This window comes from Bos javanicus, chromosome 2 (assembly GCF_032452875.1).
Source record: "Bos javanicus breed banteng chromosome 2, ARS-OSU_banteng_1.0, whole genome shotgun sequence".
Classification (NCBI taxonomy): domain Eukaryota; kingdom Metazoa; phylum Chordata; class Mammalia; order Artiodactyla; family Bovidae; genus Bos; species Bos javanicus.
In genome coordinates this window covers 27,763,721-27,788,843 of record NC_083869.1, presented here as the reverse complement: position 1 = coordinate 27,788,843, position 25,123 = coordinate 27,763,721, and the positions used below count along the sequence as shown (strand labels likewise).

The following is a 25,123-nucleotide window of genomic DNA, read 5'->3' as shown; positions in this document are numbered from 1 at the left end:
AGCCGACTGAGATCCCTGAAACTCCAGTCGCGCCGGAGCCGGTGCTGTGAGCATGTGCGAGCAAGCCCGGGGGACCGGAGCGGATTCGGGAAACCGGACCCAGGTCGCTACCCTAAGCGCCGCTCCAGAGCTCGGTGACCGCAGGGCCAGTCGGCTCTCCCAGGAGCGGTGCCCCTGCGCCCAGGGCGCAGCGGCTGCGCCCTGCCCTCCGGGCGTGGGCTAGCCGGCCGCGTGTGCCTCGCTGCTTGACGCGAGGACGAGCCAATCAGGGCCAGCGGCCCGGGCTGCCATGTGACAGGCGAGGCGGCTCCTTTCCCCAACGCGGCCAGAGGGAGGAGAGAACCGGGGCTCGCCGCGAGCCTTCGAGAGCAGCGGCCGCGGAGGACGCGGCAGCAGCGGCGGCGGCGGCACAGGCTCGGACCAGCAGCGCGCGCATCCCCTGGCGCCCTGCGCGGTGGAGAGCTCGGCGGGCCGCGGGAGCCCAGGACGAGAGTGGACAAAGCAAGATGGCAGGAATCTTAGCCTGGTTTTGGAACGAGAGGTTTTGGCTCCCGCACAATGTCACCTGGGCGGACCTGAAGAACACGGAGGAAGCCACCTTCCCGCAGGCTGAGGACCTCTATCTCGCCTTCCCCTTGGCCTTCTGCATGTTAATGGTACGGCTCATCTTCGAGAGGTAAGGAGAGCTGGAGCGCTCCTCCCCCCAACGCACACCCTCGCGCGCGCGCACACACACACACACAAACACACACACACCCGCACATCCTTGCGCGCACACGCACACTCGCGTGCTCTGTGGCGCACGCACCCGCGCCCCCAGCGCTAGCGCTCACGCCTCCCAACCTTTGTGTTCTGGAAGGGGTTGCTGACCCCTTAGCACTGTTGAGGTTCTGGGAGCCGGAGAGGGTCTGGCTGGCCTCCGAATTTCCTCCGGGGCGCCGGAGAGGGCCTGGGGAGCATTGGGGTAGCCCCCCGCACCCCGGACCCGCGCTCTCCTCCTCGCGGAGAGGGCGGGCGAACAAAGGTGAGCAACGGCTGGCCGCGGGACACGCTGCACTCCGCCGGGATTGTCCCTCTTTGCCGGGTGATCACGGCGCGCTGCCGGGAGAGGCTTCCCCGCCGAGCCTTGTTGCCACTCACCTGACAGCCAGAAACGTTACGGACGCGCGGCCGGGAGGACGGAGGAACCGTGCACACTTCCAAATCCTTTCACCCTGGCCCACGGATTGCCCGGACTGGGCTTCGGAAATTTCTCCAGGGACTCTGGCTTCTGGCAGCTGTTTGGTTTCCATCAGTGACACTGAGTATCAGACCACAGTGCTGGGAAATAGGTGACAATAGTTTGTAGGTTTCCAGGACTCCGGGCCATTAGCGATTTCTTTAAAAGAGGACGGGACGGGTGCACAGCCTGCAAAAGGGTATTATTAAATTGATAGATGTTTCCTATGAGTAACCATAAACTTTGATACCAGAACACAAATAGTTTTAAAGAATTGCCATATTATTGTTGGTATAATAACCGGATTTGGTTGGCAATTTAAAGAATTGCCATATTATTGTTTGTATAATAACCGGATTTTGGTTGGGTAACCTTTGTGTCATAAACAAACTTGTGTTACTTACTGAATTAATCTTAGGTATCAGATTAGATTTTGCCTGCCATGCATTCTCCGGGGTGCTATTGAAACAAAACCGGGACAGCAGAACACGCTTCGTTTTCTCAACCGAAAACCTTACCTACCCTTTCTCTCCCTTCCCCCGCCCTCCATTCATCAGTACATGCTGAACTCAGATCACTGAGTATAGACTCCACTTCTCCCTTAGACTTCCTTTCTCCTCTCCTGTCCCCAACTCATCTTGGTCTTGTTTCTTAAGCTTTTGCTCTGTTTTTTTTGTTTGTTTGTTTTGTTTTTGTTTTTGGTATTTCTCTTTGTCCTAAGCCACTCTTGAGTGGCACAAATGGCAGAATTTGTCTTTTGTGTCATTTGTTGCTGGAAATGGCAACAGACAGTACTTCATGGGAACAATAAGTATCTTTTGTTTAAGGAAGGTGTATTTTTCAATGGGCATTATTGTTGCTTGAGAACTAAATCAGCTATTTCACCTGCAGAGATTAACATGCACAAAGGAACAGACTTAAAGAGCTGTTTCAAATAATGGGACTCTAGCACAGATGCCCTCTTTGATCCCATCCTGCGCTGAGACTTACAGTGAGAAAGTGGGTGTGTTTGCAGGGTTAGAGTTGCTTGTAGAGCAGATGTTTACTGATAGAAAATGGGAACTCATATCTGAACTTGCAGTCTCTCCAAAAAGAGCCTGTGGGGAGCAGCCAGTTGCTCTGTGACCTCACATAGTAGGGACTCCATACAGTTGCTGAATGACGTCTGATCAATCCTGGCTGATAAATCCTGGCCACACTCACTTTTAGCTGGCTAATGCATTGAAAGAGATGTATAGCGTTATGTTTTGAAAAACAAGCATGTCAGCTATTGACCTGTGTGCAAAAAGCTGATTCCAGGCTGTTCCTTTGGTTGGAAGAAATACATTTGTTAGAGAATGGAGATAGCTTTGTACTTCGCCTTTTTCTGCCTTTTTTTTTTTAAAATAAAAGTTACTTTCATAGTTGAAACTGGAATTTCATTTTTCCTCTTCCTGAACATCTTTTTCTTCCTTTGCACAATCCTATGACTTACAGTTTACACAAGGGGGTCAGCTGCCTTCAACTGTTAGTCACAGCAGATGTCCTCATATTGATATGTAGAGACTTGGTGAGTTTCTTGCAGGCCCTTGATCCAAATAAAAGTGATTTAGTAGCCTATAGGAAAAGTGAAAGTTTGTGATTAATACTCAATATAGTAATCCAGGATGGCCCATATACCACAAGATGCTACTGACTTTTGGAATGGTGTCTACTTTGCTTTTTCCTATAGTAGTGACAACTCTGTCTTTAACCATTTGGGACACTCTCACTTTTCTGATAATCCAACGGTATAATTGTATCCAGAATTTCAAGTACTGCATGTTTCTCGTCTTCTCAAACCTAAGGGACACATTTTGGCATCCAACCTGTGGCCTGCTTTTCAGCACCCATCAAAGACCTGAATCAGTATAACTGAACTAGCCAATACTGTTGGCATTGACACAGCTCACTTTTGGTACCCTTACAACACACTGGGCAGGTTTCTTTTTCTTTTGCAGTTTTCTGTAATATATAACATGATTTAAAGAAGCTGGTTGGAAATCTTTTTATAAAATGATTTGTAATAGGAAATAATTCCCCTAGGATTCTGTTCCTTTTAGGCCGTTATCATTTATTTCAAAGCTGAGAACATACCTATGAAATAACTGATTATCCGAGACCTTAATTTCTATTAAATGGGAGCCTTCAGTACTCTTGTTGAGACTAAAATTGTGAATTTGGATTCATTCTCCTCAGTCTTACTTATTTCTCTCTATAAAGAGAAACACTAAAGAATGAATTGAATTGGCCTTTGCCCAACTGAGCAGTCCTATCTTTTTAATTTCACCCCCACTGGTGGGTTGTTGGCAGTGAAGGCACGAGTGGCCAGAACAATGCCATGTTATAGCACCATATGGATAACAGTGTGAATACCTGGCATGGTTGGTCAAAAATGGAGCAGTCTAAATTCAGTGACTTCTGCCTGAGTCTGTGAATGGCCCAAAGCTTGGTGGTTTCTAGCATGGCCTTAGATATTACCTGCTTAACTGAGTAAAATATCTGTTGTTTACTGAGAAAACCTAGAAGTTTCTTGTAGAATGAAAATTGTAGTGTATATGGTTATGTTGTTGGCTTGTTGACAAGGAACAAAATATTATTTAATAACATAGCATCATTTATTTGATGAATTTTCTTGATTTAATACTTGTTTAGGCTCAATAAGCCATTCTCTGGAATTATAATAAATGCTTCTTCTAAACTCTTTAAAAAAAATATGTGCTGCTATGGTATTCATAAATGTAGGATTAAAATTTTGCTGAATTTCTGTTCAGAAATAAAGACATTTTTGTGTTATAAAAGGTAATGCTAATGCATTTTCTTCCTTGTGGGTTTAGAGAGACACAGAAAGTACTTATTGAGAATCAGAATATTTGCATTCTAGTCAAACTTACCTCACACTGGGGTGGCCACCTAATTTCTGTGTCCCTTATTTTTTCTTTTGTGCAGTGAAGTTGATGGCCTTTGTAATCCAAGGTTGCTTGCACTTTCTCAGTTATCTGATTCATCCTATAGGAATGCTATAATATTTGAAGTTTACTAATTGTTATATCTTGAAACTTTAAGGCAGGCTAAACATTATTTTTTTGCAGGTAGTAATAAGTCATCTAAGAATAAAGAGTTTTTTTCATACATACAAATATCCTAGCTAATGGTTTTGTTTCTTATATTTTTAAATTATGGGTTGAGTTAAAGGAATCATTTGGGCTGTTATCACTTGTGCTCCAAAAAGCTATACTATTTCAGAATAACCAACAAAGAATATTCTCCAGAGAAAGCAATTGCTCTCTTTCCTTAGAACTTTTTTAGCTAGATCCCAGAGCCAAAGGATGAGATGGCTGGATGGTATCACTGACTCAGTGGACGTGAGTTTGAGCAAACTCTGGGAGATCGTGAAGGACAGGGAAGCCTGGTGTGCTGTAGTCCATGGGGTTGCAGAGTCAGACACGACTTAGCAGCTGAACAACAAAGAGTAGGCCTGATACCTCTTGTGATGGCTGGGTAAGAAATGAGCAACTCACTCATGTCAGGTTGGTTTTCCAAGTGCTAAGCTACATGAGAACTGTCATTCTTCAGAGGCTGACATCAGAGGTGTCAAATAATGACCTATTGCCCCCAAACCCTCAAAGAACAACAGGTCTCAGCTGTATCAGAGGGAATGTCTGGCCAGTGGGTTAGTTTTTCTTATGGGTTTGCTTAATATCTTGGTCTTGTCAATAGCCTTGGGTGAGATCACAGAGGAGAAGAGAGGAGAGAGAGAAAAGTGAATGGGGCTGTATTCTTGATGGTTAGAGGGGAAAGGGTAGGTATGAGTGAATATAAGGAAAAAGTGGGATGCCAGGTGAGTTTCATAACTGAAGGATATTCCCATAATGTACCTTAATAATGAAAACACTGATATCTTCAGATTTATTTTAGAAGCGTGGAGTGTGCAATGGAATGAAGCTCTACGTACCCTCAAAATCCATAGGTGGCCATCTTTAGTCATAAGTTGCAAGTGTCAAGGTGATGATGGTAGGAGGTGGCAACTTTGGGAGGTGACTAGGTCATGAGGGTGGAGTCTTCATGTGTGTATGGGATTAGTGCCTTCATAAAAAAACAGGCTCCAGAGAGCTCCCCCACCCCTTCCATCATGAAAGTGAAAGTGAATTCACTCAGTCATGTCCAACTCTTTGTGACCCCATGGACTGTAGCCCACCAGACTCCTCAGTCCGTGGAATTTTCCAGGCAAGAGTACTGGAGTGGGTTGCCATTTCCTTCTCCAGGGGATCTTCCCAGCCCAGGGATTGAACCCGGGTCTCCCACATTGCAGGTGGACTCTTTACTATCTGAGCCACCAGGGAAGCCCCCTTCATGAGGACACAGTGAAAAGATGGCTGTCTGTGAAGCAGGAAGGATGACTTCACCAGACACCAGGTCTGCTGGCACTCTGATCTTAGACTTCCAGTCTCTAGAACAAGGAGAGAGAAATTTCTTTTGCCATTTAATGATATAGTCTCAATATTTGCCATGTCATTAAACTTATTCAAAAGTATTTTCAATGACTACATTATTCTATGCTGTGAATATACTATAATTCATTTAACCAGTCCCTATATTATGGCAACCCACTCCAGTATTCTTGCCTGGAGAATCCCATGGATGGAGGAGCCTGGTAGGCTGCAGTCCATGGCGTCACAAAGAGTCGGACACGACTGAGTGACTTCACTTTCACTTTCTATATTATTGTTGGATATTTAGGCTGTTTCCAGTTGATGTGTATAAATCTTTCAATTACTGATAACTTCCTAAAGAATGTTTCCTAGAAGTGGTACTTCTAAGACTAAAGATAAATGTTTTAGTGTTCTTGATAGATACAAATCACCAAATTGGTGTCAGGAAAGATTATATTCATTTGTATTTTCTTATCAGCATGCATATTATTATTATTTGAAGAAAATTTTTTTCTTTGAAAATTGAAGAGATGTTATTCTTGTATATGAGTGTGTTTTATGTTACTCATGATGAACTTTCCCCAAATATTTGTTCAGTTCAGTTCAATCGTTCAGTTGTGTCCTATTCTTTGCAACCCCATGGACTGTAGCACGCCAGGCTTCCCTGTCCATCACCAACTCCAGGGGCTTATTCAAACTCATGTCCAAGGAGTTGGTGATGCCATCCAACCATCTCATCCTCTGTTGTCCCCTTCTTCTCCCACCTTCAATCTTTCCCAGCATCAGTGTCTTTTCCAATGAGTCAGTTCTTCACATGAGGTGGCCAAAATATTGGAGTTGCAGCTTCAGCATCAGTCCGTCCAATGAACACCCAGGATTGATCTCCTTTAGGGTGGACTGTTTGGATCTCCTTGCAGTCCAAGAGACTCTCAAGAGTCTTCTCCAACACCACACATCAATTCTTCAACACTCAGCTTTCTTTACAGTCCAACTCTCACATCCATACATGACTACTGGAAAAACCATAGCTTTGACTAGACGGACCTTTGTTGGCAAAGTAATGTCTTTGCTTTTTAATATGCTGTCTAGGTTGGTCATAACTTTCCTCCCAGTCATCATCTGCAGTGATTTTGGAGCCCCCCAAAATAAAGTCAGCCACTGTTTCCATTGTTTCCCCGTCTATTTGCCATGAAGTGATGGGATGCAATGATCTTAGTTTTCTGAATGTTGTTTCAAGCCAACATTTTCACTCTCCTTTTTCACTTTCATCAAAAGGCTCTTTAGTTCTTCGCTTTCTGCCATAAGGGTGGTGTCATCTGCATATCTGAAGTTATTCATATTTCTCCCGGCAATCTTGATTCCAGCTTGTGCTTCATCCAGCCCAACATTTTGCATGTGTGCTCTGCATATAAGTTAAATAAACAGAGTGACAAAATACATCCTTGACATACTCCTTTCCTGATTTGGAACCAGTCTGTTGTTTCACGTCCAGTTCTAACTGTTGCTTCTTGACCTGCATACGGATTTCGTAGGAGGCAGATAAGGTGGTCGATGGTCTGATACTCCCATCTATTTCATAATTTTCCACAGTTTGTTGTGATCCATACAATCAAAGGCTTTGGCATAGTCAATAAAGCAGAAGTAGATGTTTTTCTGGAACTCTCTTGCTTTTTCAGTGATCCAACGGATGTTGGCAATATGATTTCTGGCTCCTCTGCCTTTTCTAAATCCAGCTTGAACATCTGGAAGTTCTCAGTTCACATACTGTTGAAGCCTGGCTTGGAGAGTTTTGAGCATTACTTTGCTAGTGTGTGAGATGAGTGCAATTGTGCAGTAGTGTGAACATTGTTTGGCATTGCCTTTCTTTGGGTTTAAGTTGGAAACTGACCTTTTCCAGTCCTGTGGCCACTGCTGAGTTTTCCAAATTTGCTGGCATATTGAATGCAGCACTTTCACAGCATCATCTTATAGGATTTGAAATAGCTCAACTGGAATTCCATCACCTCTACTAGCTTTGTTTGTCCATAGTGATGCTTTCTAAGGTCCACTTGACTTCATATTCCAGGATGTCTGGCTCTAGGTGAGTGAGAGGTCTTTTTTGTATAGTTCTTCTGTGTATTCTTGCCCCCTCTTCTTAATATCTTCTTCTTCTGTTAGGTTCATACCATTTCTGTCCTTTATTGAGTCCATCTTTGCATGAAATGTCTCTTGGTATCTCTAATTTTCTTGAAGAGATCTCTAGTCTTTCCCATTCTATTGTTTTCCTGTATTTCTTTGCATTGATCACTGAGGAAGGCTCACTTGTATTTCACTTTCTGTGAATTCATGTGTGTTTTTCTACTGGGATAAACATCCTAACGTTTTGGGTAGGAAATGGTGGCCTTCGGATTTTTTAAAAATCAGAATGGTCTTGTATTGATCTGTTTCTCCAGTCATGTGTTTATACTCATTTCTTTCTGCTTACTGACTCTCTCCTACAACCTAAGTCATCATCATAAGGAAGGAAGTTTCTCAAATTCTAGATATTGGAAGGAATGCATGCAAAAGAATGAAATAGATAATATCCTGAGTTTAGTATGGAGGATGAGACAGAGAGAAAGGGGTTGGAAGAAGTTTCAGGGGTTAAGAATGAATGGGTTTTTATAAAGGAAAACTCAGAGATTGAGCCTAAATACCTTTATATTTTTTCTCTGAATTTTGGATAAAAGCAAATTATTAGCTGAGTCATCAGGAAAATGCAAATCAATACCACAATGAGATATCATCCTACACCCATTAGGATGGCTACTATTAAAAAACAAAACAGGAAAGAAAAAACGTGTTGGTCATCATGTGGAGTAATTGAACCCTGTGTCTTGTTGGTGAGAGTGTGAAATGGTACAGCCACTGTGGAAAGCAATATGGAGGTTCCTCAGAAAATTAAAAATAGAATTAGTATGCGATCCAGCAGTTCCACTTCTGGTATATGCCTGAAAGAATTGAAATGTGAGTCTCAAATGTTTGCAAACCCGTGAGCATAGCAATATTATTCACAATAGCTAAAAGCTAGGAGCAACTCAGGTGTCTGACAGGTGAATGGATAAACAAAATGTGGTCTATTTTAACACATTATGACATGGATGAACTGGAAGACATTATACTAAGTGAAATAGGTTAGTCACAGAAAGACAGACACTATAAGATTGCACTTATATGAGGTACCTGAAGAGTCAGATGCATAATCACAGAAGGCAGAATGGTGATTGCCAGGGGCTGGAGGGGAGTTATTGTTTCATGGGTACAGAGTTTCAGTTTTGAAGTAAGATTTCTGTAGATAGATGATGGTGATGATGGTGGCAAAATGCTAATATAAAGATAGTTCACTGACTAAAAGGAAAAGTCATTTACTAGAAATACCTGGTTTCATTTTCTAGACTCGACAGTTTTCTATTAAGGAATAAACATCACTTCCATAAGGGGTGATGGAAGGAAGGTTGACGGCCAGAGAGCACTCAAGTATCCTGGACCTTTTTGGAAGGCCCTCCAGCCAAACACCTTGCTTCAGTCCATTTGTTGGCATGTCCAGAAAAGGAGAGCAAAATGTCTTTGGGAAAAGCACACTGTACATTTTCAGAGGATCCCTAGCACTAAAGTAGAGGCCTTCTACTTTACGCTCTCTCACTTCATGCTCCGTTGAAAGCAAACCAGTGTGAAAGGATGAATTGCTAGTAAGGCAGGCGGCCGAGGCCAGAGATACTTCCTCTGGTAGGAAGCTTTTGCAGTGGGAGAAGAGCAGATCTGACCTTTCTCCCTAGTTTCCGATTTAACTTCACACCCTTTTTGTAAGCAAATGTTTTTAGACACTTGTAAATTTGAACATGGTTTTGCTTAAATGCTATCTACTACAGGGCAGGTTGCAAGCAAGGATTGTTGCAAGCAGTTGATTGCGAGCAGTGGCAGGTACATATTATTGAAAAGTAGTTTTCAAAGTTTATATTAATGTTCGATCATTGTACAAAATACTGCTTTCCATCATTCATTTATGAGAGTATTTGGGGCAGGTTTTGTTGTTTTTCAAGAGAACTTTCTCTTCCTCACTGCTAGCCTTCAAAATGAACTTCTTGTAGACCACTCCTGCTTCCTATTCCTGCTTTTGCTTTTGTTACCTCAAAATTGGATTGTGCGGGTTGTTTTTGGCAGGTGTGGGGTTGGAGATACCCAAATGGTTTTCCATTGCAGGGAAGATGCAGTCCATAGCGAACTAGGAATCACATTTGTGACTTGCCAATGTCTGTATAAATGTCACATCTTATGGTTGAGGTTTTCTGGTTTCAAAGCTGTTGTTGCTGTCCTGAAGTTGTGATTGTGATTCTTTCCTTCCTCTCTTCCTTTTTTTCCCCTATTCTTTCCTTTCTTCATTTATTTTTGCCTTTTATTTTTTCTCTTTCCTTTCCTTCCCTTCCGTTCCATTTTTTCGCCTTTCTTCCTTCCTCTCTCCATTCCGAGCTTCCTTCCTTCTATCCTTTCCCTGTTTCTACTTTTCTCTGTCTCTCTCTCCCCCTCTCCGCTTTCCTTCCTTCTGCTGCTCATTGCTGCTGTTGTTTAGTCACTAAGTCTGACTGTTTTGTGACCGCATGGACTGTAGCCTACCAGGCTCCTCTGTCCATGGGATTTCCCAGGCAAGAGTACTGGAGGGGCTTGCCATTTCTTTCTCCGGGGATCTTCGCGACCCAGGGATTGAACCCACATCTTTTGTGTTGGCAGGTGGGTTCTTTACCAAGTGAGCCATTGGGCAAGTTCCCCTCATTGCTACAAATCCTTTTAAAAGACAGGCCAGTTTAGTTTAGACAGCAGAGGAGCAACATAGAGTTAAGAATAGGGGAGAGAAACAGAACCATCTAGAATCTTGTCTAGGGACATGGTTTGGCAAGTGTCAGAGTAGAAGCTGCCAGCTAGTCTGAGTGGCTCTGTAGATTTTTGTCTTAATAGATCACCATTTCAAAGCAAAATAAAGTGACTTGGTGCTTTAACCAGAGTGGCAGTTTTGGACACAATAGCTTGACTGAAGGAAAACTGAGAACCAGTCACTTAGGCATGCTGGAGATTAAGAGAATATAAGGGCTTTGTCCGTCAGTGGGAGTATGGATATCTTTGAGTGCATGGGTATACTCCAGAGTGATACTGCATTTAAATTCTGTTACTGTTGTATACACTTATAGGACTTAATTAGAAATGTATATTCCTCACGAGGATTAACAGGAAAATGGATAGGATATCAGAAAGAATGTGGAACTTGGGTTTAAATTCAAACACTGCCTCTTCTCAGTTATTCAGTAGTGGACAGAATGCCCTGAAATTTGGTCTTCTCGCTTGTAAATTGGGGAATGTGCCTACTTTGTGATATTGGAAGACTGTCTGTGAAAATGTAGTTAAGGAGGACTCAGCTGGTTCTTAAAAATATACATTGTGTAAAAAATAATTGATAACATAGTACACTACAGTATTTACTATGAGAAGAAATAATGTTCTGTAATGTGATTTCATGTGTTGGATGTACCTGTGGGGAGATGGTGTGGCTTACAGAGGCAGTGGAACCTGTTTATGTATGTGATCCTGGAACTGAAGGATTTACTGGTTCTGTTGAAGAGTAAATATTTAGCGTTTTAAACAGGCATCGAAGCTTCAGTCTCTTCAACACAATGCCTATTTAGGGAGGAGAATGCATCTTAACCTTTTATTTTCTAAGGTTAATAGTGGATTGTAGGTCAGGGACTTGCTTGTACTGGGTGGCAGAAGACTATTTCTAACGGTGGGATTTGAGATGGGTGATGCGCAGCTGCGTACGACTTACAGCTTAAAGTGTTCTCAGAGGGCTCTGCCTTGAGAGAAAGCCCAGGAAGCTGGACTTCCACTGGATGGAGTTTTCTCTGGACACTGCCTTTCAGTGGACGGATGCCTTATGCAAATATCCCAGTCTATCTCCAACTGCCCCATCTGGCCCCATGGTCATTTTTTTATTGCATGTGGTCTCCAGGGGAAACTGGCTAGGTATTCAACCAACGGCAATGGCAAACATCAAATTCACCATTTATATTGATTTAAGACCTAGGCTGAATTCTGGCCATGCCACCTATGTTGCTGCCACAGATCTAGGAGCAAATAGCTTAATCTCTTTATACTCAGTTTCCATTTGAAACTCTTAGGGTTGTGAAGATTAAATAAGATAAAGCATGCATGCGTTGTGTTTAGGGCAGTACCTAGTTCATGGAGGTGGTAAGTATTTGTTCTTTGGGTTTGTTGAAGGTGCATGCACACACGTACACACACATGTACACTCTCACACACACAAACACACAGTTGCTTTCTGACTATTTGCTGGAACCCTGGTTTCCAGAAATGAGACTTTACTGTGAGGTGTCTGAAACTCTTTACTGGCATTATCTTTATGTCATGAATGAGGATATCAGACTGCATTCTTGCTTTCACAGGCTGGGGTTGCTGGTGTAGTCCTTTGACTTACTTTTCCTAGTCCTCCTATTTCTCTCTCTCTTTTTCCCCTCCAAGGAGCATTCTGATTCTTCCAGGTGTAGTTGGCTTGAAGATAATCCCAGCCTCTTAGTGAAGAGCTGGGTCTTATGCACCTCACACTTGTTTGTCATGCACTTTGCTGAGATATGTTACTATTCATACAGCTCAGAAATACTTTTTCTTTTTTTCCTAATAAGAGCCTTCCAGAGAAAGGAAAGCCTGGGGAATGACCTTTATTGATTTCTTTCAGAATTGTAACTCTCGTGGATTATCCTAATTTTATCTTTAAGAAGGCAGAAATTCATTCTCGGGTCTTTGGGATCATGCTTGTGAAGATGCACACGTTCAAAGTTAGCTAACATACTAAATATACGTATTTTTTCCTTAAGAGAAACAAATCTACACCCCCAAATTTGAACTTCCTTTGGTATGAAGGTGGCAAACCTAGGCCTACCAAATTAGTTCAGGAGGGATTTGAGCCTCGTTTCTTCTACAGGCACTTCCCCAGCTCTGCATAGCATAAACCTTTCATTCTTAAATGCACGATTTGCCCTGTAAATAGTTTAACAAGCCTGTTAAATTCTTTAAGGCACCGATAGAGGGCATCTTAAGATGAGCAATGTAACATTGGTGGTGGGCCGTCTTTTTTTTTTAAGTAATTAATTTTTTAATCAAAGGATAATTGTTTTACAGAATTTTGTTGTTTTCTGTCAAACCTCAACATGAGTCAGCCATAGGTATACATGTATCCCCTCCCCTTTGAACCTCCCTCCCCATCTCCCTTCCCATCCCACCCTTCTAGGTTGAAACAGAGCCCCTGTTTGAGTTTCCTGAGCCATACAACAAATTCCCGTTGGCTATCTATTTTACATATGGTAATGTAAGTTTGCATGTTACTCTCTCCATACATCTCACCCTCTCCTCCCCTGTCTTTTGAATGAGGAAGTAAGGCAAAGAGGAAACTACAGTGCTCTAGAATGACAAATGATCAAAAACTGCCTCAATTTTAATTCAGTAATAGTTTAACAGTGTCATTGACTAGAAAAAAAAATGAGAAACTCATTCATTAAAAAGTAGTTGAGGCAATCATGTGTTACACACCAGTGTGGCACCAAAGTCGGGGGAGGGGTGTTTGGGGTGGGAGAGGTCCACCCTGGGTGGCAGCAGTAAGGGGCTGTATTACCTACCAACAGGTTTAAAAGAAAACAATAAAATTGACCAAAAGTTGGTCTGCTTTTTCTTGGCACCACGTAAAGCCAATCCTAAACATAGAATTGATGGAGTGAAAAATTACCCCCCTCACCTGAGCACACTCTTCCTACCACCCCTCCCCCTACTTCTTAGAATACCACTTCCAGATGCTGTTTTAGGGCACAGATGTTCTGAAAACCACAATTTGAGAAATGCTGGGAAAGCCAGCAATCGCCACCTCCCATTTTCTGCATCAGGACACCAAAGCCTATAGGAATAAATGAAGTAACTTGCCCTGCACCACCCACCCAGGTCTAGGTCCTGGGACAGTGTGGCTGCTATGGGATGCTCACAAGGCCATTGTAGGATGATGCCCCCAAGCCCACTTTTTCTGGAGCTATTCCAGGAAACGCCTCAGCCCAGGAAAAACTGGACCTGAAAATCAGGTTGGTCACACCACCTGACTGTTTGCTCTGTTACACCTAAGTTGGTCTGGTCACCGGCCAGGTGTGTTTCTATTGATACAACAAAAATGGCTACTCTGCCTCTCCCTGCGGGTGAATGAGGCTGGTTGTGGGAAGAAGCATCTGGGTGATTTGAGATGTGTTGCCTGCCCCACTGTCAAGGTACCACATTTCATGGCTTAAAAAAAAAGAAGATGTGATTGAAGGGGCCCTCATTAAACGTGGGTTGGAGCTCCTGAGAGCAGAGCTCACTCTGCAGACAGCCGGGACCCCTTCTTAGTGTGCTAATTGCTCCTGAGCTCATTTGTTCCGTGTTACTGAAACCATGCACCCAGTTTTACTTTCCTCCCACTTTCACCCTAGTGCCTGTGAAGCACCCACACTTAAGTGGCTGCTTGCAGAATTTGCAAAGGAACTGGGGAAGAGAGCAAAAATAGATATACAGGTGGTGGTTGTCAACCAGCAGTTATTTCTAAGGAGTGCTCGGGCAATCTAGTGGTTTTCTGTGTGTGCATTTTTTGTTCATGGTTTTATTGAGTTTTACAAAGTATAAAACTTTCTTTTGGTATTGGTAGGTACCTGTGGTTTACTTGAAAGTGCCGGGCTCCTGAAATAAACACTGCAGTGAACTATATCTTAGAGTCAGATGAGGGAAGTGTTAGGAAACTCCAGTGCTCTGACCTTGCCTCCCTTAGAGGCAGGCTCTTGTCTTGGGTCTCTAAGCAAGCAGGAGTCTTGCCACAGTCAGTCCCTGTGCTGTGGCCTGAGCCTCCCAGCCTGCCACACATTGGCATAGAGTCAGGCTGTAGACGATTGGGTAGAGGACAGCTCGTTGTCATTTTAAAACCAGGGTGTGTCACTTCTTTAATTGCTGGCTCCCTTTCACTTAGTAATTCCATGTCCTCTGGTTACTTCGCTCTTCTGCTCACACGCTCCTCTGCCTCAAATTGAAGGTAGCCTGAATCACCTGCTTGGCTGACTCCCTCATTTTTTGGTCCTGAGCTTTGGTTACCAGGATCTCTGTTATAACTCACATTTCCCGGGATACAATAGTGAGTTTGAGGCAGATTCACTTAAAAAGGATGGTTAATAAGAGCAATCACCTCCCCTTGTACTAACTTTAATTTTTTGGTGTCTTTAAAAAATAAGTCATATGGAATAAATATTCTTTCTGGTTTTGAAAATAAATTTATGGTTATAGACTTTTTTCTGGTTGGAAACAGAAGAAATAAAATTAGTTCCTCGATGGCTCAGTGGATTAAGAATCTGCCTACAATGCAGGGGACACAGGAGACGTGGGTTCAATCCCTGGTTGGGAAGATTCCCTGGAGGAGGAAATGGCAACCTGCTCTAGTATTCCTGGCTAGAATAGCCCATGGACAGAAGATCTTGGTGGGCTACAGTCCCAACAGTTGCAAAGTGTCGGATATGACTGAGTTTGAGCATGATTCAGTTCCAGAATTATAAAACAATTGTTTGGCAAGCAGTTTCCCCATTTCTCAGAGTTGAAGATGAGATTAAAGTGTTGTGTTAAAAGGAGAACTTTCTCTCCTTTCCATTTTCCCAGCCAATATCTAATTCTCTACTCAGGTCAAATCTGAGGACATCCAGTCCTTTCAAATTGTCTAAAGCGTTTCTAAATTGGATGCACTTAGCTGCCAGAAACTTCTTATGGCTCTATTTAAAAAGCCAATCTAGAAGAGTTAGGAAACGGCTCTGAATGGGAACTGCTAAAGTAAATAATGTATAGTGATACATTTTGGAATTTGACACAGATTATACTTATCTTTGCAGGTGAAACTAAACACATCTTTTTGGTCCTGAGGAGTGTTTAGATTTGTGGAAAGACTGAGAGTGAGAGGGAGAGAGAGAGAGAGTAGAGAGAGGGAGAAAAGGAGGGAGGGAGACAGGGACTCTCCGCTAGGTGTGTACAACAAAAAGAAGCGTAGCACCCTGACTTTGGCTTAAAATTCCATCTTGGTGGAACCCCAGTTCAGCTAATACCCTAATGGGTGTGTAGGCGCATGCTTAGTCACTCAGTCGTGTCTGATCTCTGCGATCCCACAGACTGTAGCCCACTAGGCTCCTCTGTCCATGGAATTTCCCCCGGCAAGAATACTGGAGTGGGTTGCCATTTCCTCCTCCTGGGATCTTCCCAACGCAGGAATCGAACCCACATCTTCTGTGTCTCCTGCATTGGCAGGTAGATTCTTTACCACTGAGCCACCTGGGAAGCCCAGCCTAATGAGTATTTGCTGTAAATCTGACACTGAAATGCACAATCATCACTTGCTTAACAAATGTTTATATGGCATTGTTAGAAAAGTGCTTTATTTTTCTAATGTAAACTTTTTATTCTGTGTATAGCATACATACAGAAACATGCACAAAAGTATACTTAAAACCTATAGCTCACTGAATTATCACAACAACACACTTATGTGTTCATTAATCAGAATGCAGATTTAGAAATAGGACATTACTAACATTGTAGAATCTTCTTCATTAGTTTTTACTGATTTTATAAATTAAGGAAAAATTATATGCAGTGTGAAAATGAAAGGCAACTGTAGCTCCTAGTCCATGCAGCAATACGCATACCCGTTCTTCCTCTTACAGTCTTGGTTTCTTACAGAGGAAAACATGAGCTTTGCTCTGGCACTTGCGGTCACCCATGGAGCCATATTTCCTCTCTTTGTGTTAACTTTGTACATACGGTACTTTGCTGGTGGTCCGGTGACTAAGGCTCAGGCTCCCAATTTAGGAGGCCTGGGTTCAATCCCTGGTCAGGGAACCAGATCCCACATGACGCAACTAAGAATTTGCATGCCACAACTAAAGATCCTGTGTGCTGCAACCAAGACCCTGTGCAACCAAATAAATTAAAATAAATGTAAAAAAGTGAGTTTGTACACATGCTTGGATAAAGTGTGTGTCTGTGCAAAATTTGATTAATAGTTTGCTATAAAATTTAATAAAAGAAATTGCTTAGAAAGGAATGGGAAGAAGATATGAGAAAGTGAATGAGAGAAAGAACCATAGTCAAAATGTTCTTTTTCTTTCCCACCTTATTTACTTAATTAGTGAGACTATTTTATAAGGATTAATAAAGGGACAAAATTCAGTGTCTTTAAAAAGAAAACAAATGACTGATGTTAAAGAGGGGATAAATGTGTATGTTTATTGCAATGCTTCTGTGTCCTGTTGCTTGGATGTAGAGGATCTAAGATTTGTTGAGACAAGGGAATCAGACTTTGGGTTTACATAAGCCATGTATTTTGAACACTGAGTGTTTGCTTGTGATGTAGAAATACAGTGCTTGTTTGAAAAATAATACCTTTCAGTCTTGCTGTGTTTTGTGTTTTTAAAATTATACTCACCTTGAAAACAAGTATTTGTTGTTTGTTGTTTAGTTGCTAAGTTGTGTCCAACTCTTTTGCAACCCCATGGACTGTAGCCCACCAGGCTCGTCTGCCTATGGGATTTCCCAGGCAAGAACACTGGAGTGGGTTGCCATTTCCTTCTCCATGAAAACATGTACGTTTTAGTTTAAATATTTCTTATTTAATACAAGCTTTTTTCTGTTCCATCTTTGGATGTGTCTTCTAGTCAATATATTCTCTTTTCTTCTTCAGGAATACCAGTTACACACGTTAGCTTTTTTTGGCCTAACTTTCATATCCGTCTTTTGTACAGTGTTTTTAATATATTTTATTATTATACATGGTTTTATTAATTTCCCTCAAGCCTACCAACCGGCTGTCCCTTTCACTCATGTTTATTCGGTTTGTCATCTTGATCTTAATTTTGCTTTAATTTTTTAAATAATATTTTCCTTTTGTTCTACTGCTTTTTCCAATTTTTTTTTGCAATTTTATTTTTCAGTTTTCTAATCTCTTTCTGAACCCTGATTTCTCTCTCTCGCTTTTTTTTTTTTTTTCTGAAAAGCAATCATGTAACCTGCAATTTCTTTAACATTTTTGTTTGAAGTCTTCATATGTTCCTGTGGGTAATACTTTTTCATTTGCTTTCTGGTTCTTATTATTTTGCAATTTTTGTTCTTAGATTTTACTGCTTCCTACCCATGTCTTTTAGTCTAAAAACAGGAAATATTAGATCGCTTTCTGCTTATTTTTATAAAGAGGGTATCTTAAAATCAACTTGGTTAAAATCTATTGTTTTTGGACTCATGGAATAATAGAACGGTTTTCTTTAAAAATGATTTATTTCACTGATAAAGTCTTCAGAGGCTGTGACTACCATTTCATAATCTTCAGTGTTCACATGGCCACCACACTACAGGAGAGGGACAAAGCTTTCAGAGCTTTTCTGATAGCTGTGGGAGAAAACATTCTTCCAACTTTTGCATTCTAGAGACAATGGGGATTTCACACCAGTTTTAAACAGAACTTCTAAATTTTTTCCCCTAGTTCTTACAATGGGAATAACACAACATACTGTGAACTCGCGGTGTAGTATTACCTCAGCAGTAACTATTTGTTAATTTTTAATATATTAATTCTAGTTTGTGGATTTTTAAATGCTTTGGTGTCTAAAATGATTAATAATGTGACGAAACAGCCAGTACTTGAAATCTTTTGAGCATTTAAAATGATAAAACCTCTTCCATTTTTAAAATCATTAAATAAATTACCTGGTTTTATATATTCTATAATCTCACTGGGAAACTCTCAATGCAGAAAAAATACAGCAATTTTCCATTTTCACTCTGTTTTCTCAATCCCTCATTCTTCCCTAGATGTGTCTAGCATGAATAGTTGATATATATATTCTTCCAGAACTTTTTCAATGCATTTGCCTACCTGCATACTCATACACACACACACACAGAAATATACCTTTTGTTTAAAACATGAATGATATACTCTAAGTGCTGTTCTGAAACTTTGTTTTTATTTAATATTATGCCTTGAAGATTTCCCAATGTTGGTGAATGTAGGACAACTTTATTCTTTTCACTATGATAATATGAAGATAATATCCCATTGTCTGGGGTTATTTGTTTATGAATGCTATTAGAAACAATGCTATAACATCATTCTTTTGCACACTTCTTTGTACTCAGGTGTATTACTCCAAGCTAACATACAGAAGTCAGATTGCTGGGTTAGAAGATGTACAAAGTTAAATTTTAATAAATGCTAGTGGAGTCTTTCAAGAAAAATCATATGAATTTACCAGCTGACCCAACACTGTATGGAGAAGGCAATGGCACCCCACGCCAGTACTCTTGCCTGGAAAATCCCATGGATGGAGGAGCCTGGTAGGCTGCAGTCCATGGGGTCGAGAAGAGTCGGACATGACTGAGCGACTTCACTTTCACTTTTCACTTTCATGCATTGGAGAAGGAAATGGCAACCCACTCAAGTATTCTTGCCTGGAGAATCCCAGGGATGAGGGAGCCTGGTGGGCTGCTGGCTATGGGGTCGCACAGAGTTGGACACGACTGAAGTGACTTAGCAGCAGCAGCAGCAACACTGTATGGGAAACCACCCTATCCTGACTTAAGTGTGAAAGTGAAAGTGTTGGCGCTCAGTGGTGCCTGACTCTTTGTGATCCCATGGAGTGTAGCCCACCAGGCTCCTCTGTCCATGGCATTCTCCAGGCAAGAATACTGGAGTGGGTTGCTATTCCCTTCTCCAGGGATCTTCCTGACCTAGGGATTGATCCCGGGTCTGCTGCATCACAGGCAGATTCTTCACCATCTGACCTGCTGCAAATTTGATGTAACTTTTACAGATTGTCCTAATTTGTAAAGAAAATAGCTGTTTTGACATGCTCTTTCACAGAATTGGGGCTCTGGGTAAGAATAAAATTTAGTAGTATCTGCCATGAAAGGACATTTTGTTAGTCTTTCTTTACCTGAGAAATTGGAATAATAATCCATAAAATGCAGTAAGAAATTCCTTCAAGTTTATAATATTGAACTTTTTTACATCTACTACAATCATTTGCTTAGAAAATATTTATCTCATACATTTATACCCCTTTCAACACTTGTTATAAAAGAATATAACAAAACACTCACTATTCCTATTAAGTCAAGCTAAAGCAATTGTGTTTTGTTATATTCTTTTATAAGAAATAAGTCATTTTTAGATATATTAAATCTTATCACCTTGTATAAGAAATCATAAATGAGGGAAATCTCTCCTCATATGAAGTTTTCTAATCATCTGTTATTTGAGTTAGTCATTTTATGATTAAGTTATTCAGAGGGCAGAAAAATTTGTACTCAACAAGTCACCAAGTAACCAAGATTGAACAAGTAACTAAGAATCTAGAACTCAAGGGAAATTTTAAAATTTACAACTAGGTTATTTTTCAGTACAGCTGTCTGCCCACCCCATCCTACCTCTGGTCATCATATTGTCTCATTATGCCTTTCTGTTTAAGAAAAAGTTATGTTTTTATACCTTTAGAATAGCATACATTAAAATTTATAGACTTTTATGAAAATGTTCAAATATACAGAATAGCTAAAAAAAAATAATGCCATGAACACTTGCATTGTCATTACTGGAATTCAGTGATTAACATTTTATTGTCTCTGTATATATTTTATTTTCTTCTTTACCATGCAAAGTAAATTTCAAATATTATGACACATCATTTTTAAATACTTGCAAGTGCATCTGTTGTCTAAAAAGACATTATAGGGTGACTTTTTAAAAGTAGTTCTTGGATAATCAATTTTACGTTGTGGAATTTATTGTGTTTTTCAAAATATTTTTGAATGTATAGCTTCAAAGCTATATGGGTTATGGAGTTGGTGAAATTATAAGGTAAAGGAAGACCATAAATTTAGATTCATTGACTAAATTTAATGGTTGTACAAAAATAAGGCTTGAAGTGATATTTTAGTGAAAAATTCATGGGCGATTAAATGTACTATTTGGAAGTTGTGTCCAAGGTTTTGAGCTGGAAAACCATAAGTTTACAAGAAGTAGCTAAGCAGTTGGGCTTCCTGGTGGCTCAGATGGTAAAGAATCTGCCTGTAATACAGGAGACCGGGGTTTGAGCCCTGGGTCGGGAAGATCCCCTGGAGAAGGGAATGGCTACTCACTACAGTATTCTTGCCTGGAGAATTCCATGGACAGAGGAGCCTGGTAGGCTACAGTCCGTGGGGTCACAGAGAGTCAGACACGACTGAGTGACTAACACTTACTTACTTAACTAAGTAGTTATTCATTCATAACCTTTCATGGCATTAGAAAATCAGTGTGAAGTACATTGGCTTATAAATCAAGTTTTAGACTCATTTCCATCAGGCAAACATTTCTCAAGATCACAGACTCCTGCCTCTGATGTGGTAGAGTTTACGTTTCTTTGGGTCATGTTTGATCTTCTACCATGGTGAGCTCAAGACTCCAAAGCAAAGTTGGAGTACAGTTACCTTTTCAGAATGCAAGTCCAAACTGACCATTTCTGTTGGCTAAGTAAGCCTAAAACAGTGGGTTGGACAGGATTTGAAATAAATGAGATGTAAGTTTGTTGAATACCAGACCACCTGACCTAGCTCTTGAGAACCCTGTATGTAGGTCAGGAAGCAACAGTTAAAACTGGACATGGAACAACAGACTGGTTCCAAATAGGAAAAAGAGTACATCAAGGCTGTATGTTGTCACCCTACTTATTTAACTTATGCAGAGTACCTCATGAAAAACGCTGGGCTAGATGAAGCACAAGCTGAAATCAAGATAGCTGGGAGAAATATCAATAACCTCAGATATGCAGATGACACCACTCTTATGGCAGAAAGTGAAGAAGAACTGAAGAGCCTCTTGATGAAAGTGAAAGAGGAGAGTGAAAAAGTTGGCTTAAAGCTCAACTTTCAGAAACTAAGATCATGGCATCCGGTCCCATCACTTCATGGGAAATAGATGGGGAAACAGTGGAAACAGTGGCTGACTTTATTTTTGGGGCTCCAAAATCACTGCAGATGGTGACTGCTGCCATGAAATTAAAAGATGCTCACTCCTTGAAAGGAAAGTTATGACCAACCTAGACAGCATATTAAAAAGCAGAGACATTACTTTGCCAACAAAGGTCCGTCTAGTCAAGGCTATGGTTTTTCCAGTGGTCATGTATGGATGTGAGAGTTGGACTGTGAAGAAAGCTGAGCACTGAAGAATTGATGCTTTTGAACTGTGGTGTTGGAGAAGACTCTTGAGAGTCCCTTGGACAGCAAGGAGATCCAACCAGTTCATCCTAAAGGAGATCGGTCCTAGGTGTTCATTGGAAGGACTGATGCTGAAGCTGAAACTCTAATCCTTTGGCCACCTGATGCAAAGAGCTGACTCATTTGAAAAGACCCTGATGCTGGGAGGGATTGGGGGCAGGAGGAGAAGGGGACAACAGAGGATAAGACGGCTGGACGGCATCACCGACTCAATGGACATGGGTTTGGGTGGACTCCGGGAGTTGGTGATGGACAGAGAGGCCTGGCGTGCTGCAATTCACGGGGTTGCAAAGAATCAGACACGACTGAGCGACTGAACTGAACTGAAGTTTGTTAAATAAATTGTTGGAATCCCTGTTGCTAAAATTACACACTAAGATAAACTTGCATTTTATTATTGTTATTCCCATTTCTCAGGTACAGAAAGAAAGAGTAGCAAAATAAGTTAACATCTTCCCCAAACCAGTTCTTGGTTAGAAAAAGGAGTCTCAGCTTCCAGGCAGCACATTAACTATGCTCCTCTCTAGAAATCTCTTTATCTTATCATCCTATTATCATCAACTTGCCTGTATATTCCTGGGAAGGAAACTGCTTAAGAAAATATCAGTATATGCTTATTGTGGAAAAACTGTCAAAAAGTAAAATACAGTATATAATGCAATTTAAAACTCCCTTCTCAGGGACAACCGTTTGCAGTTGTTTTCTGGGACTTTTCCTATGCATATCCAAACACATATATTTCTCTATAAATGTTATGTATGCTCTTTTGTGGCTTCCCCGATGGCTCAGCTAGTAAAGAATCTAGCTGCAATGCAAGAGATACAGGCAATATGGGTTCAATCCCTGGGTCGGGAAGATCCCTTGGAGGAGGAAATGGCAACTCACTCTAGTAGTCTTGCTGGAGAAATTCCAGGGACAGAGGAGCCTGGCGGGTTACAGTCCATGGGGTCACAAAGAGTCGGAAACGACTGAGTGACTGATCACACGCACATGCTCTTTTGTACTTTTTTACTTTAAATGGTTGTATAGAGTTTTCACACATATATATTTTACATATATGATACATAGCAATATATTTATCATAATTTATTTAATCAATCCTCTATGAATATATTTTTAATTCATCTTCAGTCAGGTGTTATTTAAAGCAATGCCACAACAGTTATTTTTGTACATATATCTTTGTTTACATGTGAATGTTTAGGATAAACTCCTATTAGTTCACAGTGATTGGGTCATTTTGAATTTGATAGGTATCATCAAATTGTTCTCCTAGGGGATTATACCTCTTCATAAGGTTTGTAATGTGACATGCAACAGAATTGTCAAGTGTTTGCCAGTTGGCTCTGTGAAAAATGGTGTCATTTCAATTACCCTTTCTTTGTAAGTGAAATTCAGCCTCATTTTCATGTTTTAAAACCACTTAAAATTTTTCTGTGAATGACTTGATGTTTTTGTCATTTTGGGGAATGTTTGTTGAATTATGAAAGCAAAAGTAAACTAGCTATTTTTCATGTTGATTATAAATATTTTCCTTTTTGTCTTTGACTTTAATTATGATTTTTTTTGAGGACTAGAAATTGTAATTTTTCTGTGGTTTGAGTAATTACTGTTTTTCCTTCAGAGTTAGACTCTTGAACAACATGGGGGTTAGGGGCACCAAACCCCTGTACCGTCGAAAATCCTTGTACCAATTATAGCGGGCCCTGTGTATCCGTGGTTCCTCTGCATCCATGGATTTAACTGGCAGTGGATTGAGTGCACTGCAGTGTTTACTGTTGTAAAAAATCTGCCTATGAGTGGAGCCCTGCAGTTCAAACCTGTGTTATTCAAGGGCCAGCTGTACCTCCTCCTGTGCTTGTCAGTATCCCTAGAGAACAACCTCCCTCTTCCCGGCCTGAGGGGCTTATGAGCCTGCTGCCTGCATCGCGAGAGTCATGCAGTGAAGTGGAGCTGCAGGTCTTGTATGGTTTGTAGATTTTCACTCTGTCCCCTGTTTTGGTCATTATGCTCAGTGTCCCAGTGACCAGATCTTCTGTTAACTCACCCTCTCCAGGAGTAAACCATCCCTCCTCTTGGGGCTAGAGAGAGCAGTCACCTAGCTTCGAGGACCAGATCTGAGGTCTGCCTCAGCCTTTTACAGACTCAGGACCCGTTCTGCTCCCCAAACATCCCGAGGTTTCTGATGCCAGTGGGTTTCAGGCATCCTCTACACTAAAGCCTCGATACTCAACGTGTGGACCCCAGACCAGCTTCCATTCACCTCACCAGGGAGCTGGTTAGCAATGCAGCACTTCAGGACTCCTGCCCGGAGGCCTAAATCAGAATCTGGATGCCCTCTCTGTATCACCAGGTGGTTCTTGTCACAGAAGAGTGGGTTGCTTTTTTTGATTTCCACCGATGGCAGGTACATACGCTTCATCTGTCTCCACTTGGCTGAATCAGCTGTCACTCATGCTTCTGTTTCCTATTTTCCAAAACTTTTGGTGTTATTGTGGCCTTTTGTTCTTTTGGAAGTTTCCCTTGTTTATTCTTGTTTTTTAAAAATGTGATTATTTATTTATTTATTTTGTCCTGTCTGCTCTGCATATGGGATGGTTTCCAGACCAGGGATTGAACCCACACCGACACAGTGAAAGCAAAAACGCTTACCACTAAGCCACCAGGGAACTTCCCTTGTTTATTCTTTACAGTGATTTTTCTTTTTTTTTGGGGGGGGGGGGGGGGGGGTTTCAAGAAGGCTTAGAGGTAAAAACATTTATTTACTATGTTTAATGAAAATCCCCTCATCTGGTATTTTATGATTTTTTTTTAATGTTTAAATCTTTAAAACATGTTAAATTAATTTTGGTGTCAAAAAGAGGTCTCCAGATTTAGTCCTCCCCACCTCCAATTGGATAGCTGGTTGTCCTAACATGGTTAATTAAATGATACCTATTTTCCTTTCTGATTTTAACTGCTATTTCTGTCATATGCTAAATTTCCACTGCACTTTGACTATTTTAATTATTGTAACTTTATAATTGTTCAGTTCAGTTCAGTTCAGTTGCTCAGTCATGTCTGACTCGTGCAACCCCATGAATCGCAG

General features: G+C 41.2%; 1 protein-coding gene across 3 annotated transcripts in view; it reads left to right on the top strand.

Moving 5' to 3' along the window:
* Positions 1-328: 328 nt before the first annotated feature.
* CERS6 (ceramide synthase 6) overlaps positions 329-25,123 on the top strand; it is a 356,538-nt gene continuing 331,743 nt past the window's right edge. The window contains exon 1 of one of the 3 annotated variants that reach the window (XM_061436080.1): positions 329-676. In XM_061436080.1, coding sequence (XP_061292064.1) covers positions 507-676 — 170 coding nt within the window. In that variant the 5' untranslated portion in view covers positions 329-506. The remainder of the gene's footprint in view (positions 677-25,123) is intronic. The other 2 variants (XM_061436093.1, XM_061436090.1) reach the window with 2 other exon arrangements.